This window comes from Vombatus ursinus, unplaced genomic scaffold, assembly GCF_900497805.2.
Source record: "Vombatus ursinus unplaced genomic scaffold, bare-nosed wombat genome assembly UNPS02014884.1, whole genome shotgun sequence".
In the NCBI taxonomy this organism is placed as follows: domain Eukaryota; kingdom Metazoa; phylum Chordata; class Mammalia; order Diprotodontia; family Vombatidae; genus Vombatus; species Vombatus ursinus.
This window is the reverse complement of record NW_020954662.1, coordinates 3,182,402-3,202,627: the sequence shown is the minus strand read 5'-3', so window position 1 is coordinate 3,202,627 and position 20,226 is coordinate 3,182,402. Positions and strand designations below refer to the sequence as shown.

Here is a 20,226-nt window from a genome sequence, read left to right as displayed (position 1 = left end):
TTCACCTCTGGAAACTCTCTTGTCCATTTTACCTCAGCAGCCTCTCTAGTCCATTTCACCTCTGCAACCTCTTTCAAAAACACCCTCTTCCCTCCTCTGACACTGCCACCACCACCTCATCACCTTACACCTGGATTAATATGATAGCTGCTGAGGGGTGGTGGTGTCTGCGTGCCTCAAGTCTCTACCCACTCCAATCCAACTTCTATTCAGCCATCAAAGTGATTTTCCTAAAGCTCAGGTCTGACCATGTCATCCCCTTCTCTTTACCCTCTCACCCCACACTCAATAATCTATAGTGGCTCTCTATTGCCTCTAGGATCTAATATAAAATGCTCTGTTTGGCATTCAAAGTCCTTCATAATCTAGCCCCCTCCTACCTTTCCACTCTTCTTACAGTTTACTCTAAGATATGTACTCTTTGATCCAGTGACACTGACCTCCTGTCTATTCCATGAATAAAACACTCTTATCTCCCAACTCTAGGCATTTTCTCTGGCTGTCCCCCATGCCTGGAATGCTGTCCTTCATCTCTGCTTCCAGGTTTCCCTGGCTTTCTTTAAATCCCAGCTAAAACCCCATCTTCTGCAGGAAGCCTTTCCCAACCCTTCCTAATTCTTGTTTCTTTCTTCTCTTAATTATTTCCTGTCTATAGCTTATTTGTATGTATTTGTTTGCATGTTGTTTCCCCCCCTTGAAGGCAGACACTGTCTTTTGTCTCTTTTTTGTATCCCCAGTGCTTACACAGTACCTGGCACATAATAGGTACTTAATAAATACTTATTGACTGACACAGCAGTTAGGTGCATTAGGACTTGGAGGCCTGTGTCTGAGTTCCCTCTCCTCAAAGACAAACACTCCTGTGTTGTTTTCATTAGGGACAGCCAGCTCTCTACCTTTCTGTGGCTTATAACTGGTCTCAGGAAAGTGGTACAGCTTTGTTTAGATGATAAAATTAAAGAGTAATCAAGTGTCAGCTAAAAGGGTCAGAGCTGGGAGGGGCCTTAGAACACAGAATATCAAAACTTGGAAGACCTTTAGGACATCATATGTAACCTATAGCCCTCATTCCTCAGAAAAATGACTTCTAGGCTCATACAGACTGGTTTCAGTCTTTGAATGTTCCTCAATAATAACTCAGCAATTGCTCCTTCTTAGGAGTAAATTCCTTCTCATTGCTCCTCTGAGTCTCCTCCTGGCTCCTGCCTTATTACATATGGCTCCCTGGCAGGGCCCTTTGGATGCAGGTATCTAGTCTGTGTTGTGTGTAGTTTCTTGCCTACCCTGGGGTTCCTCCTTTCTCTTGGCATTCCCTGCATGGTGTATTCCCAGCACTCTGGAAAATGGGTTCTTTTTTCACTGGTGCCATATTTGTTGGTGCCATTTTCTATGCCCTCTCTCCTTCTTCATGTGCCTTTCACAAAAGGTTTGAGGAGGGGGAAGACAGAAGAAACTATAACCACTTACACAAGTCTGCTAAAACTAGGATCCAAGTTTCCTGACTCCTAATCTCTTTACATTAGACCAGGATGGTTGTGTTGGGGTTATCAAGGATTTTATCATTGCTTCTTCCTCTTCCCCATTCTGGATCTTTCTGTACCTCTCTTTTGGGGAGGGCAGGCAACTTTCCCTAGCTGGCCATCTTTCCACTGTACTATGGATTCCTGCAGTGCAAGCCAATATCAAGTTCATAAGCATTTGTTAAGTGCTTACATGTGCATGGCCTTTTTCTAAAGGATGGGAATACAAATATAAGCAGAAAGAGAGACAGTCCCTCTCCTCAAGGAGCTCACATGCTATTGGGGGAAAAACATATAAACTGAAGCTAAAAAGGTAGAGAGGGAAGGGAGATGAAAGAACTTGGCTTGGGCACAGTAGAGAAAGTCCAGAGAGTCAAGAGATCAGCCTGGGAAGAAATGAAAACATTCTACTACTACAGTAGAAATTGTGCTGGACTTGGAGCCAGAGGACCTGTGACCTTCAGCCAGTCACTTCCTCTCTGGGAGCCTCAGTTTTCTCATCTATAAAATGAACGGCTTGGACTGGATGATCTCAAAGGTGCCCTCGATACTGAAGGCTTGAGTGGCAGTGAGCTCCTCCTTCCTTCCCACTTCCTCTAGCATCCAGCCACACTGGCTTATTTGCCATAATTGTAAAAATATGACATTCCATCTCCTTTTTCTATGTTTTGTATTGGTTGTATGTTCTCCATGCCCAGAATGCATTCCCTTCTTTTGCTTTCCTTGGCGTCCTCCCAGACTTACCTTCTACAGGAGGCTTTTCTCAGGCCCTTCTCTGCCACACCCCAACCCACAGCTGTAGTCTTCTACTCTTGTATTATCTTCCACTCTTGTATTATCTTCCATCTACTCCACACAGGGACCTTTCTGGCAAGGAGAAGGTGAGGAAATAGATGTGTCTGTAGCCAATTGTATACAATATGGCATTGGGGAAGTCAGATTTGGAGTCATGGGACTTGGGCTTGAAACCCATCTTGCTTACTGCCTGTATTATCTTAGTCAATAATAATATCATATTTATTATCTAGTATGCAGGGACAACTGTCAGCTCAGAAGCAGAAAGTTCTGGGTTCAGGACCTGCTTCTGACATTTCTGACTGTGTGACTCTGGCCAAGTAATTTAACCTCCCAGGGCTCTGACCAAATCTCCGATGCTATGTTGCAGAAAAGTTATATTGGTAGAGGGAAATTCTTCATTGAGGAATTCCCTATACCTATGAAATCACATGTACAGCTCCTATCCCAATTTACATAATTTTACCCCAATTAATATAAATTTATATACTTTATCCCAATTTATATAAATGTATGTAATTTATATAAATTAGATACATTATATATATGATATATATATGTATGTATATAATCCTCACACACATGATCTCATTTGACCCTCACTACAATCCTGTGAGATGGATGTTATTATTATCCCCATTTTACAGATGAAAGAGAGGTAGGGTATCCTGCCAAGTGTCAAAGGCCAGAGCTTTTCTGCACTCTGTGCACTAAGCCGTGGTGTTTCTTGAGTCACTTTCCCTCTCTGGGACTCAATTTCCTCATCTGTAAAATGAAGAGGTTGAACCAAAATGATCTCTAAGGTTTATTTCTGCTTTAAAATACTATGAATTGGCCTGTCCCTCAGTCAAGCTCTCCTCTCCTGGATTCTTTTTCCTCTTGCACCCTTATTCCTGCCCCTCCTGCTCTTCTTCCTTTTCCTCTTCCTGGACCCCTAGACCTTACCAGGGGAAGGAGTGAAGAGCTTTTCAGAAGGTGGGGCTGACAGGTCTTGGGCCACAAGCTCAGGCCACTGGGGGTTCCTGACTTAAGTAGTAATTATGGTGTGTTTGGGCTGAGGAATGTCATCCTGTCCCTGCCTCAAAGATCTTCAGGTAGCTCTGGTGTTACATGTTCATCAGGCAAAGACACTTAATCCCGAGTCTTTGCTGAGCAAAAGCTGATGTGTGCCCAGCAGTTTGCTAGGCCTGGTGCTGGAAGCAAAAGATGGAAAAGAGGGTGAGATTTGGAATTAGAAAACCTGGGTTTGAATGAATGAAAGACAGAAGAAGAAGAAGAAGAAGAAGAAGAAGAAGAAGATGGAGAGAGAGAGAGAGAGAGAATGAGAGAGAGAAGAAGAAGAAGAAGAGGAAGGGAGAGAGAAAAAGAAAGAAAGAGGGAGAGAAAGAAAGAGAGAAGGGGGGAAGGGGAAGAGAAATAGAGACAGAGACAGGAGGGAAAGGGGATAGGAGGAGAGGTGGGGGATTTGGTTTGAATTCCAACTTTGCCCTTTCCGACACTGGCCAAATTACTGCTCTTTTCCAGGGGACCCAGTTAGACCCTAGGTGAAATGAGGAATTTGGAACAGATGATTTCTACAATCCTCTCCTGCTCTGGCGTTCTATGCTCTACAGGACAGGGTATAATTAAGTGCTATGGAGATAAGGGGTTCACAACGGTCAGGCCAGCAGAAGGGCTGGAAAAGGGGAGGCGGAGAGTCTCAATTTCTAGCAAAGCTTTGAAATCCCCATCCTGAGAAGCTCAGCCCCAAAGCTGGCTCCCTGAACTACCCTGGAGATGCTCCGCCTGAACACTGGCCTAGGAAACACTCCCTTCTGGTCCCTTCCCTTTCCTTTTCCTGGTTCCCTGGAGATGGTGATGACTGGAGAGAGGTCCCGTTAAGGGACAGGGCAACTGAACTAAGAAGCTTATGAAACAAACTCTCTCTTTCCCCCATCCCTCCTCCTCCTCCCATCCCCTCCCTCCCCCCCTCCCCATCCCCTTCCCTCCTTCCCTCCTGTCTCTCTTCTCTCCATCTCTCTCTCTTTCTCTCTCTCTCTCCCTCCTCCCATTCCCTCCTCTTTCTCCCTATCCCTCCTCCTCCCATCCCCCTTCCCCTCTCCTTCTCTTTCCATCACTCCTATTCCTCTCCCCTCTCTCCCCCTCTATTTTCCCCCTCCCTCCTCCTCCCATCCCCTTTCCCTCCTGTCACTGTCTCTATTTCTCTCTCTTCCTCTCCCTCCTCCTGCCATCCCCTCTCCCTCCCCCCCTCTCCTCCTATCCCCTTCCCCTCCTGTCTCTGTCTCTACTTCTCTCTTTCTCCCCCCTTTCTCTCTCTCTCTCTCTGTCTCTCTCTGTCTCTCTCTCTGTCTCTCTCTCTGTCTCTGTCTCTCTCTCTGTCTCTCTCTCTCTCTCTGTCTCTCTTTCTCTCTCTCTCTCTCTCTCTCTCTCTCTCTGCCTCTGTCTCAGTCTTTCTAGTTCCACCCCTTCTGGGCTCCTGAGGAATGACAGGGCATGAGGTGTACAAGTTTGTTATGTAGAAAGAAGAGAGTTGAGGCAAGGGGAGGGGAAGGGGGAGGGGGCGGGGACGGGGGTAGGACCCTCCCTTTAAACTTAGTCTCCTGAGCACATTCCACAGAGCTGTGACAGTTTGGCCACGTGAACTTTATGGAACCCGCAGAGCTCCCCCCCCCCCCCCCCCCCCAGGCTCTGATGTCCTGATAAGGGATTCCTCCTCCTCCGTGGCCAGAAGAGCTGCCTCTAAACACAGGCAGAACTGCATCATGGAGGCAGGAGAACATACCCAGAGAACGCAGAATGTCGGAGCTGGAAGGGGCCTTGGGCGCCATAGCTCAACCCCTTCATTGCTTTCCCTAAAGCTCAGAGAGGGGGAAAGGACTGGATTAAGGCAACACAGCAAATTCACAGAATCATGAAATGAGTTGCAAGGGACTTTAGGGGCCATCTAGGCCAGCTTAAGAGACCTCCAATGGTGGGGAACTCACCACCTCCAATTGGAGGCGGTTGGTTCCGCTTTGAGTCAGCTCTAATTCTAATGGTTAAGAATGTATCCTGATTGAACTCTTTAGAACTTCTGCCCTATGCTCCTGGCTCTGCCCTCTGAGGCCAAATGGAACAAGTATAATTCCTCCTCCATGATAGCCCTTCAGCTATTTGAAGACAGCTATTGTATGACCCTTACTCCAACTCACCTCACCCCAAGTCTTTCTCAGGTTAAACATCTCCAGTTCCATCGATCTCAGGAAGTCTTAGCCTCAAACTAAGACTAGCAGCATTAAAAACAATCTTTGAGTTTTGCTTGGGGGAGAGTTATAATCTAACCTTGGAGCTGAGAGAGAGGGAGAGAGAGAGAGAGAGAGAGAGAGAGAGAGAGAGAGAGAGAGAGAGAGATCGGTAACCAAGGAGGAGGCCTCCTGGCCTCCATCGCTTCAAACCCAGTGCCAGGTATACAGAACTAGTCAGCCCTAGTCAGCCCTAGGAGCTGCCTCTCATACTGTGGGATATCCCACGGCCACCAGAGAAAGGGAACTCTTTGGGGTCACATGTCCTTGGTCCTTTTTTGTGGTTTCAGTCAAAAAAAGCTTGTCTCTTGGGGTGGAGGCAGCTGGCAGCCTCTGCCTCAAGTCAGCTGGTGCCTGAGCAATAGAGGGATGTGACCAGAGAGTTGGTGAAGGAACTAAAGAGGGACCCCCAAATGCCCAGCAGACTCTCCTGATTATGTCCTGAGTTGTTTCTTCCTTAGTGAAGCAAGAGGAGATTTCCAGTTATGACATTTTATAGTCTTATGGCCTTCCCAGCCCTGAACTTCTGTGTTCTAGGGCCTCTCCCAACTCTGACTTTCTAACAGCCCTCCCAGATCTGACATTCTATGTTCTAAGGGCCCTCCCAGCTCTGATAATGTTCTAAGAGTTCTCCTAGCTCTGACATCCTGCGTTCTAACGTCCTTTCGAACACTAAATCTTGTGATCATATGATTCAATCTATTCGTGTCTCTTAACCATGAGTTTTTTTTGTTTTTGTTTTTGTTTTGTTTTTGTAATCCTAAGCAGCTCTCTAGTTCTGCTATCTGACTGGTGGGTGGCTACTATTTTATAACAGATGTGTGATCTGGGATTGAAAATTCAGGTTCATAGCTGTTGGAGTGAAACTCAATTAGAGATTAATATCTGTTTAAACACCCACACATGTATATATACATATACACAGATATACAGAGATACATAATACATACACACACATGAACATATACATATATGCATGGTACACATATACATATACACAACACAAAAATATACACTGCACACACATATAAATATACACAAATTCCCAATACATAAATACACTGTGTGGGGTGTTTGTGACCCCCATAATAATCAAATCAGAGACTTTTTCTTAAGAAAGGCAAAAAGGAGTTTTATTGCTTTCTCATGAGAAAGGACACATCCATCGTTGCTCAAGATGGCTCCAGCAAGGGAGTGCAAGGGAGTGCAGCTCAAAGCCATTGGCTGGGCTTCAGGGCTCACAGTCTAAGCACAGAAACTTTTCCCCAGCAACAAGGTTGCAAAAAGGCACAAAACAAGTTACTGTTGGTTCAGCAGGAAAGTAAGATAAAAGGAGGGGAGAGCCGGAAAGCCCACACAAACAAGATCCTTTCAGGGACATCGCCTGATGTACTCCCTTACCTTGAGTAACGTTCTGTTTCTTTTAGCAAGGCAGTTTCCAGGAACTCTAGGCGGGGTGTTGTCTCAGCAAGGCCAATTCCTATCCTTCCCTGAGGGGGCTTCACTATTTCAGCATCCCACTCATACACTATACACACAATGCACACATACAAATATAAATACATACATTCACATACACATATATATGCATATACAATATACACATGCAAACACAGATACTCTATACATGCACACATATAAACACATACACACATACATACATGTATACATACATACATCCACACTTTTTTTCTAGGTAGTGTGGCATAATGTGTAGAGTTATGCATTCAAAATATTGAGATACGTGAGTTTGGGTAAGTGGTTGGCACTGATTAATTAGTTGGGGGACACTGAGCAAGCCTCTTCTCTGAACCGCCTTAATTTCCTCATCTGTAAAATGGGAATGATGTAATTTGTGGCACTTACTTACCTCAACAGAGTTACATTGTGGGTTGTAAACCTGAAAAACTCAATGGAAATGTAAGTTTGGTCTAGTATGGACCTGTGACTTCATTGGTATAGAGAATGGTCCTCAAATGCCTTGGCCTCAGGATCCCTTTACATTCTTTTTTTTTTTTTTTTGGTCTTTTAATTTTCTGAAGTTGTGTTTTTATACAAAAAGTGGCACAGACTTTTGCCTTATTTTAAAACACCAGGTTAAAGAAGAGAGAGGAAAACAAAATATACACACACAAAAAAATACCTGCTGATTTTATAATCTTAATTTCCCTATTTTCAAAGGAAAAAATGTTCAAACAGTAATGAAAAAGCCAAAGAAAAATTTTCTGTCTGTAGCTATTTTGCCCGACTGTCCAGAAGAACCTTATTAGCCAAACAAAGATCAGCCCAGTTTCCTGGCCATACCACCTAATTAGAAAAGGGAGGCACCAGAAGGAATTTTGAAAACCCTTACTTGCCCAGAAACATCATAGGCAAGACATACTTTCCTCCCTGAGCCAGCAGAGGGAATGTTAGTAGCATTCTCTACACTTGGAAGCAGAGCTCCAGGCTCCCCACCTGCTTCTATTTGTATTTTTGGCAATTTTTGTGAAAGAAAAATCACATACCTGGGTGGATAGGCGATATTCATAAAGGGGTAGGAGTATAGTAAGAAAGGCTTCACCAGGTTCTGTAACCAGAGAGAGAAAAAAATCCCCCCTCCACCAATGAGTCCACCCGAGGCATGGCTAATTTTCCTTTTTAGGAGCCAGTGTGGCACAACACTTCAGTCTCATTTCCCCCTTCTAGTTTCTGGCTTTCTGGATTGGGCTTTTTGGCTAAATGTGAAGTGATAACACAAGATCACAATCCACAATCCACTAAGTCAACAAATGACCTAGTGGTACCTCACAAATCTGTGGCCTGGGAAAATTCACATTTTATGATTCTGTTCTCAGAGCAGGCCAAGAGAGCTTGAGCAGAGAGAGCTCTGCTCAGAGCAGAGCTCAAGGGCTACCTTGAGCCCAGACCAAATTCAGGAACTTGGAAGTGATAATCATTACAAAGCTGTCCCAAGCAGCAGGGAATTCCAACCAAACTCGTGTAAATAAGAGCAGGCATAGGGTAACAGCATGACGGCAACCAAAACCCTATATAAATAATATCTTTTTTCCTTTATAATCCAGTGTCTCACAGAAGAGCCTAACATCAAAAATGCAGTAAAAAGGCTAGGAAAGTCTCTTGCTCACTCCCAGCCATCTGTACACCTCCTTATCATCCTTTCTCTGCAAGGGTAGTCCCTCTCAAACCCTCAGTTCCTTTTGGCCCATAAGGGGTGTCCCCTCCTGGGCACATTTCTCTAGGTCAGCGCCATTAATAGACTCCAAAGGGAAAACAGCAGAGAGAAGGCAGCTTAGTAGGCAGAAAGAGTGAGTGCAAGTTAAAAGCAAACTAGAGGAAAAAAACTGGTAGAAGAGATGGAGCAGCAGCGGCGGTGGAGAAATCTGGCTAAGGATGCTTTGGTTTGGAGGTGGAGAGAAAGAAAGGCTGCGTGTCTCCAGCGCAGTCACATGGGGAGCAAGTGGTCACCCCTCTCTTCTGATTCTTCCCCGAGCTGGTCGTCCCCCACACCCCGGTAGGCAGCAGGCACGTTTCGGGGCTTAGACCGACACACAAAATCACAAACATCTGCTACCAAATCGCCCAGATCCTGCCAGAAGGCTAAATGAGGAAACTGCTCCATGCCTTTGGTGCCTACCACCAGCCTTTGGTATAAGAATCCCCCAATGAAATAGACAGCCACCAGGGAGGCAAACGTGATAAGTAAGATAGAGCCCACGCTGAGGAGGGAATCTTCAGGTGGGCAAGCCAGACTGCTGTCCATCTCAAAGAGGTAGAAACATTCTTGCATTTTGCCCCTTTCTTCAGACACAGGTGCGAAGTTGCCCCCAAGGGACTTTTTGTTACAGGAGATCGTTCTTGCCGCAATGTTGTTACATTCATTACCCCCTTTATAGGTCAGCATGATCCAGTCACTTCCATAGAAGACATGGGTTTCATTAATCCTCCCTATTATCGTCTCCTTGTTATTCTTCAAGTTGATCTGCACCAGTCCAGCCCCAGAGTTGTCGCTGCCAACTTCCCGGCACACCCTGAATTTGCAGGTATAGGATTCCGAACCCTGGCCCACACTACTTATAAAGCTTTGCTCAAAAAGTGGAGCCAGCTTCTTCAGAAGGGCCAGCTTCTTCTCTGACTCTTTATCCTTCTCTCCTATCAAGTCACAGGTTTTCTCTTCCACCTGCCAGGCCTCCCTCACTGCCATAGCCGGGAGTAGCAAAAACAGCAGCCCAGCCCTCCAACAGTTGTGAAAGGGGAACATCGTGCCACTGGGGAGGAGGGGCGAAAAGCCGATCGTCCTGAATTATTAATGAGCCCTCATGAATATTAATCAGAGCACCCCTCCTTTGGCATCCCCAGTGAATATAGTGTGGAGATGGAGCCCGAAGAGGGGACAGTCCAGGGTCTCAGCCGCAGCCCCCGTCCCGACAGCCAGGGTTTCCAGTAGCACCTCAAACTGCCCTGCTCCAGGAACCGGAAACAACCCCTTTACATTCTTAAATATTATTGAGGACCCTCCTCCAAAGAGCTTTTGCTTGGGTAGGTTATATCTGTAGATATTTATCATATTGGAAATTTTAAAATCTTAGTACTATTGTGAAAATAGTTTTGACCTTGTTGACCACCTGGTTGTTGTTCATTCTTCATTCTCGAGGAGGACAAAGATGTCAGGACAATGACGCCATGACTTGCAAATGAATTGGATAGAAGTGAGGGAGGGCTGTGCAAAGTCACCAGCCTCACTTTCTCCTCCAGAGCTATCTGGGTTCATAGGCCAGATATTCATCAGGAAGACTGAAGATGGCTCCAGATTCAGTGGGAGACCCTGGCCTTTTTTTTAAGCTGAAGTCTTTAACATGTCTCATTTTGACTGAGGCAACACCCATTCAATGATTAAGGCTAGGTAAGAAATGAGGCAGAGGGGCAGCTAGGTGACACAGGCATAGAGCACGGGCCCTGAAGTCAGGAGGACTTGAGTTCAAATCTGGCCTCAGACCAAACACTTGACACTTACTAGCTGTGTGACCCTGGGCAAGTCACTTAACCCCAATTGCCTTAAAAAAAAGAAAAAAGAAAAAGAAATGAGGCAGAGAATGTCCTCTATTCGTTAAAAATGGCCTCTAATAGTTACAAAAAAAATCAATCTGGGAGGGGAAGACCTTCAGGGTTTCTGGCCTAAACAGAATCAATTGCTATTTACATTCACTCTGAAAGGGTCCACTGAAAGGGCCACCTAAAACCAGACTTTGAGAATAGTTGGTATATTGAATTTCCATTGGTCAACTCCATCTAGCAAAATAAGTCAGCAATTTACATTTATATAAATTAGATACTCTTAAATTTACAGTCTCAGACGCTTGCCAGGGGCACTGAGAGCTTGTCCACAATCATATAGGCAGGATGTATCAGAAACAGGACTTGAACCCAGGTCTCTGTAATCCTGAGGCCAGTTCTCTCCCCATTACTACCCATTACCTCTGCATGGAAATGTTAATAATCATTGTAATTGTAATAATAATAAGTATTATTATTCTTTATAGAAGCAAACCTTTAAAACTGAAGTAGATCTCAGTCAAGTCCTTTCCTGATGTTACACATTTCACGCGCATGCACGCGCGTGCACACACACACACACACAAGATCTGGGTTTTTAAAACCCCCCCATGCTTATCCACTGTTTGGTATTATTATCTGACTAAAAGTCATCTGTGGTTTTGTGGTTTGAAAATGATCTGTGTTTTTTGTCTTTTTTATTTAATTAAAAATGATCTGTGTCAGGGATGTTTGCTCTTTCTTACATTATTCAGAGTTTTGGATTATTCACTGCTCAGTATTCTCCTTCTCTTTCCCCTTAGAGCAGGTAAAATGGAGATTTGTTAGAAAATGGTTTCTTTTGCACCCTGGGCTCAGCCTTCTCCCACTAGACTGGGAGCAGGGCTCTGCCAGGTGTGTGCTATGTGTGGGGTTGTGAGCTACCTCCCTGTTCCTCAGGCTACAGCCTGTTCAGGGCATGTGCCTCACTTCACGGCATCCTATGCTGGGATTCTATGGTCACAGATACAGACCTGGGCAGGGACGCTAAAGTTGGCTTGGTCCAACTCCATCAATTAAGAGAGGAAAAAACTGAGGCCTTAATGGGGAAGTGACTCACCATACTCATGGAACTAGTAAGTGGCCCAGGTCAAGTTGGAACCCAGGTCTTCTGACTCCAAATGCAATGGACAGTCTACAATACCATAATGCTATATTATTATTATTATTACCTCATAATACCTTCAACTGGGGCATCTAGGGGGCACCATGGTGCATAGCATGTCGGGTTTGGAGTCAGGAAGATTCATCTCCTTGAGTTCAAATCCAATCTCAGACACTCACTAGCTGTGTGACCCTGGACAAGTCCCTTAACCCTGTTTGCCTCAGTTTCCTCATCTGCAAAATGAGCTGGAGAAGGCAATGACAAACAACTCCAGTATCATTGCCAAGAAAACCCCAAATGGGATCACAAAGAGTCAGACACGACTGAAATAACTGAATTGACTTTTATCTGAGCCATAGCCAGTGAATTTGGTCCCCAAGGCCCTTGCTGAGAGTGACCTTAGAACACAGGATGTCAGAGCTGAAAGGGCCCTTAGAACACAGGATGTTTGAGGTGGAATAAAGCTTTCTCTTTATTCTAAAATACGTTATGGAATAGAAATCATTTAGTCCAACTCCCTTTATTTTTAAAAATTTTAAAATTTAAAATTTAAAATTTATTATATATTTAAAATTTATATTATTTAATAATAAAATAATAATATTGAATAATAATTATAATATATTTATAAATTTACATTATTTAATAATAAATACATACATCTATACAAACATAAATATATAATAAATATAATATATTTATAAATAAATATTATGTTTGTTATATAAATTTTTGAAAATTTTAAAGCCTCAGTTTCTCAGTTTTCCCCAGGCAGGAAGTACAGCAGTCATTCGTGGGCTTGATCCCACTGCTTATCATCATGGAAGCTTTGACCTTTTTGTTTCCAGAATGGGTCACTTCATCCCTCTTTAGGCTACCTGGTAGCTCCTCGCTTCCAGAGGGTTTGCATATTGGTGCCAGACTCAATCTGGCCCCCGCTACTGCTCTCAGGACTCCAAAGCTCAAGTGATCCACCCAATAGTGGAAATTGGGGGCATGTACCACTATGCCTGGCCAGACCATTTCATTTTGCAGACAAGGAAACTGAGGGCCCAAGAGGGCAAGGGTCTCATAGTTATTACTGACATACTGTTGTTGATCAGTCATTCAGTGTGTTCAACTCTTTGTGACCCCACAGTCTTGTCCATGGGGTTTTCTTGGTATAGATCCTACAGTAGCTTTCCATTTCCTTCTCCAGTGTGTTCTTATTTTACAGATAAGCAACTGAGGCAAATAGGGGTTAAGTGACTTGTCCAGGGTCACACAGTTAGTAAGCGTCTGAGGTGGACTTGAGCTCAGATTTTCCTGACTCTATCCAGTATTTTATGCATTGCACCATCTAACTGCCCCTACTAGTGGCATAGCCAAACTCAAATTTAGGTCTTTAGACTCCAAGACCAGCCTCCTTTCCATTCCACTAAACTTATGAGCAGGTAAATTCTTTGAGGCCAAATGTGTTGGGTGCCATTTTAGTGGTTTCACAATAGTTGGGGAATTCAGAGAAAAGAAAGAAAAATTCTGGCTGAGGGAATGAAAGAGGGTTTTCTAGGGAAGGAAACTCCTGAGCTGAGTTTTGAGGATGAGTAGGAACAGAACTAGAGAGGGATGACGGGGAGAGCATTCCAGGTCAGGGGAATGGTGTGACCAAAGGCTTGGACCAACTGTGAGAAGGCCTATTTGACTAACTTGTAGATTGCCTAAAATAAGACTCGAGTTCAACAGTGGAGGGCCTTGACCACCAACCCAAGAGCTTGGGATGTAGTATTGGATTAAGAGTCAGAAAGCTTGGATATAAATATCAGTTTTGTGTAAACTGAGCTCATCAGCCTCCTTCCCCATTAAGTTTTCTTTGTTCCCTTCAGCCAGAATTTCCCTCTCTGTCCTCTGAGTCATCTTGAAACTTCTCAAGTGATTCAGCATCCCTAAACTATAAAAGGAGGGGAGACATAGACTTGACCTATAAGTTTGCTTAAAGGTTAAATAATCCCATGGAAATAAGCCTAGATTTGGAGTCAGAGGATCTGGGTTGTAATAACGTAATAATGTCTCTACCGCTAACTACCTGTGTGACTCTGGGCAAGTCACTTCACCAGGCCTCAGTTTCCTTAGCTGTAAAATAAGGGCAATGGATTAGATGAATCCTATAGTCCCTCCTAACTCTAAGTTTGTGCATCTTTGATCTATTGTGATTCTGGGACTTCATTGTATGAGCAAAGGAGCGGTATGGTCAGACATATACATTAGTTACAATACCTGGCAGCCATGCACAGAAAGGGTTGGAGGAGGTGATACTGGAGATAGAAATAGGAATGAAGTAGCTATTGCAATACAGTCCAGGTTGAGAGGTGAGGAGGGCCCCAAATCCCTTTTAAGGGAAGGTCACCAAATCATAGTTATTACTCTAGGTACTTCCTGGTTCCCATCCCTGTAGATCAGGAGATACTGGTTCCTTGAGAAATGGGTATGAGAGCTCTGGGCCACAGGGTGGGGTGGCTGGCACAGGGATCTAGGGGAAAGTGGTGAGCCCCTTCCATAGAGAGAACTTGGAGGAGGGGAAATGCCCTGAGTGTAAGTCACTTTGGCAGTGGGTGCCTACCAAGAAAGAACCTCTGTTCCCATTCTTCCCTGGCCCTGGGCCCAGTTACCCGTTGGTGTCTTAAAAGCCTATGCTAGCATAACAGAGGAGGGTCTCTGGAGGTACTTTACTAGGTCAAGAGCAGAAGGGACAGGGTATTTTAGGGTGACAAGGCACTATATTAGGCATGGGACAATGAGTACTGGGTATTGGGGACAAGGCAGGATTTCTTCAAAGGGCACTTGAGGGGAAGAGCAGAGGCATCTGGGTAAGCTGGCCTGGCCCTGATGGTGGCATAATATTTGATGCCACCAAACTTCAGAAACCAGATGACTTGCCTCAGTATTTCTCCACTTCCTGTTCTGGCACCTTTGTTAGAGAGCTTTCCATTCTACCCACCTAAGGGAAGGGATCTGATATAGGAAACAGAAGGCCTGACTGAATGCCTCCTCTTGTCCCTCTGACCCATAGCTGGTTGATCGAAGAGTCAACCATTGGGTACAGGGCAGACATCAGGAAATTGGCATCTGATGCCTGGCATGTTGAATTTGATCCTGGCCCAAGGGCATGCATTTTTTGGCCAAACTTCCAAATCATCAGTAAGTAGGATGGCTGGTTGACGTGACTCGGAAGATGTCAACTTTTAGTAGAAGGTTGGCAGCAAAGGACTTTCATCACCTGGTACCACCCTGACTTTTCAACCTTATCTCACACTATATCTTGCCATGCACTGTATGTGCCAGCCAAACTGGACTACCCACTATTTGCCATCCATACCCTGTATTCTACCACGTCTTGGCCATTGCCCACACTGTCTCCTATGCTTGGAATACATTTCCTCCCTCTCATTACTTGTTGGATTTTCTTCCATTCTTCAGTGCTTAAATCTATTGCCACCTTCTTGAGGAAGCCTTTCTTGACCCCTCAGTCAGTAAGGACTGTTTCCTCTGATCTTATGTAACACTCAGTTTGGTCCATCTCTGAGGCATTAAGTCTTAGGCTCAGGGCGTCCTCTAGAGCGTCTGGTAAAGCCTATGGAGTCCTCGGAAAAATATTTTTAAATGCAAAAAATAAAATACATAGGACTACATTTGACAGAAGGGGAAACTGAGGCCCATGGAAGTTAAATGACCTGTCCAAGATCACCCACTCACGGAGAGAGGCAGAAGTCTAAGGAAGCACCTCTGATTCAAAATCCATTATTCTTTCCACCACACCTTGCTGCCTCTCCTATGGGAGAAGGGGGATGGATGAGATGAACTTTCAAGGTACCTCTGGTCCCTAATATTTAAGGACAGGATGGTGCTGCTGCCATGTTGGCCCAGGATAAGACTCAGCCTGTATATGTTTAATAGAATTATATATGTATATATGTATTCATGTGCATATATATGTGTATATATATATATATGTAATATCTGGGATTGTTGGCTGTCCCTTCAGCACCAGGTTAAGGTCACTATGTGGGCCTGTGAGAGTCACTCAGGCCTGAGGTCATAAATGACCAGTAGAATGCACTGTGCTGCTAACTAGCTGTATGACCCTGGGCAAGTCACTTAACCCCAATTGCCTAAAAAAAAAAAGAATGCACTGTGCTTGTAAGGGGCGGGGATGTTCATTTTTATTTTTGTATCCCCAGCCATATAGAGGCATAAGAGTCATCTTTCTTGGGCACAGGTCTGACCACATCACTCCTTGACTCAATAAACGGCAGTGGCTCCCTATTACCCCCAGGAACAAATTTTAAAAAATCTTATTTGGCTTTTAACAACTTGTGTCCTTCCTACATTTCCAGTTTCCTTACACTTTATTCCCCTCCGTGCCCTCTAAGATCCAGGTCACTGTCTTTCTTGCATACGCTACTCTGTTCTTTCTCTGCACCATTTCCCTGGCTGTCCTCCCATGCCTGTGATGTTCCTACTTCTCATCTCTGCCTCCTGGCTTCCTTTAAGACTGAGATAAGAGGGCAGCTGTAGACCACCGGCCCTAGAGTCAGGAGGATCGGAGTTCAAATCCGGCCTCAGACACTTACTAGCTATGTGACCCTGGGCAAATCACTTAATCCTGATTGCCTTTAAAAAAAAAAAAAAGACTGAGCTGAAATCCCAGGCAGCTTTTGCAGGAAGGACTTTCTAGGTCCCTCCCACTGAGGTACTTTTTCTGAGACTGCCTTTCGCTTATGTAGTACGTATCTTGTTTGTACATAGTTGTTTACATATTATCTTCCCCATTAGATTGTGAGCTTCCTGAGGGCAGGGTCTGTTTTTGCCTTTCTGTGTATCTCCAGCACTCAGCACTGTGCCTGGCACCTAATAAGCATTTAAGAAAGGCTTGCTGATTGACTGATTAGATGCTTAATCAAAATTCATTGATTGATGATGTTTTTGTCACTGGCTCATCAATGCCCAGCCTAGTACCCTATTAGCAACTATTGATGGATTGTTAACTGATTGTTGATGGCTTCTCCTGGACTAGGGATTGGAAACTTTTGAATACTTGCTATTGGTCATTGGGAAAATAGGAGAAAGGAGTGTGTGTGGCTCATAGCATCCTGTCCCTGCCCCTGAAGAACCAACCAGTCTTGTGGCCTAGCCAGGATGAATGAGGGGTATGCAAGAAGGATACCCCAATCTAGGGGAATGCTCTGTGTGACCACTAGACTAGTTGACCCATATTTAGCAATGGATCAATATAGATGACCACTAAGATGTCTTCCAACTCAAAACCCCATGACCTTGCAGGGGCTAGAGTCAAAGAAAATGGGTGCAAGTAGCAAAGGGACAGCCAGGAGGCTCAATGGATAGACCCCTGGGCTTAGAATCAGGAAGACCTGAGTTCAGATCCTATCTCAGACACATTAGCTGGGTGGCCTTAGCCTTGTCACTCTCTCAGTTTCAGTTTCCTCATCTGTAAAATGGGGATAATAATAACAGCTGCCTTAAAGGATTGTTATGAAAATGAAATGAAATAACTATGTGAAGTACTTTGCAAATCTTAGGGCGCCATATAAGTGCTGGCTGTTATTTAGGCTTGATGTTAGGAACATTTTCCCAATAATCAGTTATCCAAAGGTGGGATGGGCTGCTTTGGGAGGGAATGGTTTCCCCTTGTAGAAGGTCTTCAAGAAAAGATGGGATAGGGGCAGCTAGGTGGTGTAGTAGATAAAGCTCCAGCCCTGGAGTCAGGAGAACCTGAGTTCAAATCTGACCTCAGACACATAACACTTACTAGCTGTGTGACCCTGGGCAAGTCACTTAATCCTGATTGTCTCACCAAAAAAAAAAAAATTAAAAAAAATAAAAGAAAATATGGGATGAAAAAAAAGAAAAGATTGGATGACTACTTGTTGGCTGTGTGACCTGGGGCACATTGCTTAACTTATGTCTACTTTAATTTTCTCATCTGTAAAAGGGGATAATAACAGTGCCTGCCTCCCAGGGTTGTTGTGAGGATCAAATTAGATAAGATTTGTAAAGCATTTAGCGTAGTGCCTGGTATGCAGTAAGTGTTTAATAAACAAATGCTTATTAAAAAATGTTTTAGTGGGGATTCCTTTTCAGGGATGGATTGGGCCGGTTTTACCACTGGAAGAGGTCTCTCTATTTCACAAGGGAGGTCTCTCTACTCACAAAACTCTAAAATCTTGTGAACTCTGTTCTTACAGAATGGGCCACTCCACCAAGCAGTGAGTTCTGCATCACTAGACATCTTCAGGATGAGGTTGAATCACAGAATTTAAAGTCAGTCAACCAACATTTATTAATCACTTTCAGTTGTTTTTCAGCCAAGTCTGACTCTTCATGACCCCATGTGGGGTTTTCTTGGCAAAGATACTAGATGGTTTGCTATTTTCCTTCTCTAGTTCATTTTACAGATGAGGAAACTGAGGCAAACAGGGTGAAGTGACTTGGCCAGGGTCACACAGCTAGGAACTGTCTGAGGCCAGATTTGAACTCTGGAAGATGAGTCTTCCTGACTCCAGGCCCAGTGCTCTATCCACTGTATCACCTAGCTTCTTCCTTATTAATCACTTACTGTATGCTGGACATTGTATTAAGTGCTAGAGATACAAAGAAAGGCAAAACAGTCCCTGCCTTCAAGGAGCTTACATTCTAATGGGAGGAGACATCAGGTAAATGACTTGGTATATGCCAGATGTATAAATGGAGGTACATGGAAGTTTGTCTGAAAGGCTCTGGGTTGGGTGGGGGTGGGGGAAGGTTTCTTGTCAAGGTGGGACTTCAGCAGTGTTGAGGGCAGCCAGGGAAAGAAAGAGGAGGTGAGGAGGACAGGTGCATTCCTGGCATGGGGGACAGCTAGGAAAGATGCTGAAAAGGCATGGAGAAGGAAAATGGAATGTCATCATTGAAGACACAGCCTTTCCAAACGCAGGCTCTCCTGCCATGTCTATGTACAGACAATCAGTCAATCAACAAACATTCGTTTGCTTTGACGATTGGTCATCTCAAGTCATTGTATCATCAAATGCCATCCTTCACAGCTAGTCTTCATGGCCTTGGGTTTGGGAATGATAGCTACATTTTACAGATGAGAAAACCGACGTCCCAAAGAGAGGCCTGGCTAGAGTGAGTTATCTGAGCTGATATAAGCGTTCTTCCCTCCCCAGTACCCAATCGCTGGGTGTTGTCTCCACTCTGAAGCCCTGAGACTCTGGGATGGCCTTCTGGCTTACCTCCTTCTTGTCCTCTCCTTCTCTCTGGTCCAGTTCAGTCCCTCCAGGGTCTGTGACTTTTAAGGTCACTGGAAGCTCAAGAGTGCAGACCTACCTGGAGTATGACCCTAAGAATGTGCGTGGGCCCCCAGCTGATGACCATTGGCCTTTGGATGCAGATGTGGACGTGATCATCTCCATGGAGGCTGTCAGTAAGAGTCTTGATGATGCTAAGGTGAGAGGGAGGCTCCCCAGATACACGCACGCACACACATACACATACACATCCTGCTCTTCATATGCACCTCTACACACATATACCCACACTCACACACATACGTGCACAGGCCTCTCTGCTCTCTTTATACATCTACTTTATATACACATCCTCACCTATGTGCCTTCCCCAGCCTTCTCTATTTACTTAAGCACATATCCACATTGGCATACCCACCAATGCACCACGTAATTCTCCATATCTCTCCCACTCCCATTTCCATGTTGTCTCTCCCGTTAGAATGTAAGCTTTTTGAGGGCAGGGAATGCTTTCTTGCTTGCTTCTGTATCTTCATCACTTAGCACAATTTTTGCCACATAGTAAGCACTTAATAAATGTTTATTGATTAATTGATTGATACCCACCCCCACATATATGAATCTCTCCCTTATCCAACATATCCCCAAAGTCAATCATGTACACATATGCTCACATATTCCCTTGTATCCCACATGGACATCATCTTACAAATACACACACTGTGTAACCCACCTATATGAACTTTCTTCTGCCATCCACAACCATACACACACACACACACACAAACACACATACACATACACACTCTGTGGGCACTCCTCATATACCTGACACACTGAAACATAAATATACCTTTTCCCATCCCAGGCCTCCAGCTCTCCAGACTTTCCTGTTGGGCCAATTTGCTCCCACAATTCTCCCTTTCTTTCCTGAATCATCCAGAGAGCAATAGAATATCTGAACTGGGAGGACCTTTAAAACATTGCTTGTTAGATTTGGGAGGGACAGTAGAATGCAGAATATCAGAGTTGAAAATGATCTTAGGACACAGTATGTCAGAGCTAGGAGGGCCCTTAGAACACAGGATGTCAGAGCTGGGAGGACCCTTAGAACACAGGATATCAGAGCAGGAAGGGACCTTAGAACACAG

General features: G+C 44.5%; 1 protein-coding gene and 1 pseudogene across 1 annotated transcript in view; one reads left to right on the top strand and one right to left on the bottom strand.

The window, feature by feature from the left end:
• Nucleotides 1-20,226, top strand: part of PADI1 (peptidyl arginine deiminase 1) — a 58,689-nt gene that overhangs the window by 6,845 nt on the left and 31,618 nt on the right. Inside the window, exon 2 of the mRNA XM_027842770.1 lies at nt 19,094-19,274. Coding sequence (XP_027698571.1) covers nt 19,094-19,274 — 181 coding nt within the window. The remainder of the gene's footprint in view (nt 1-19,093; nt 19,275-20,226) is intronic.
• Nucleotides 9,042-9,943, bottom strand: LOC114028509 (annotated as a pseudogene).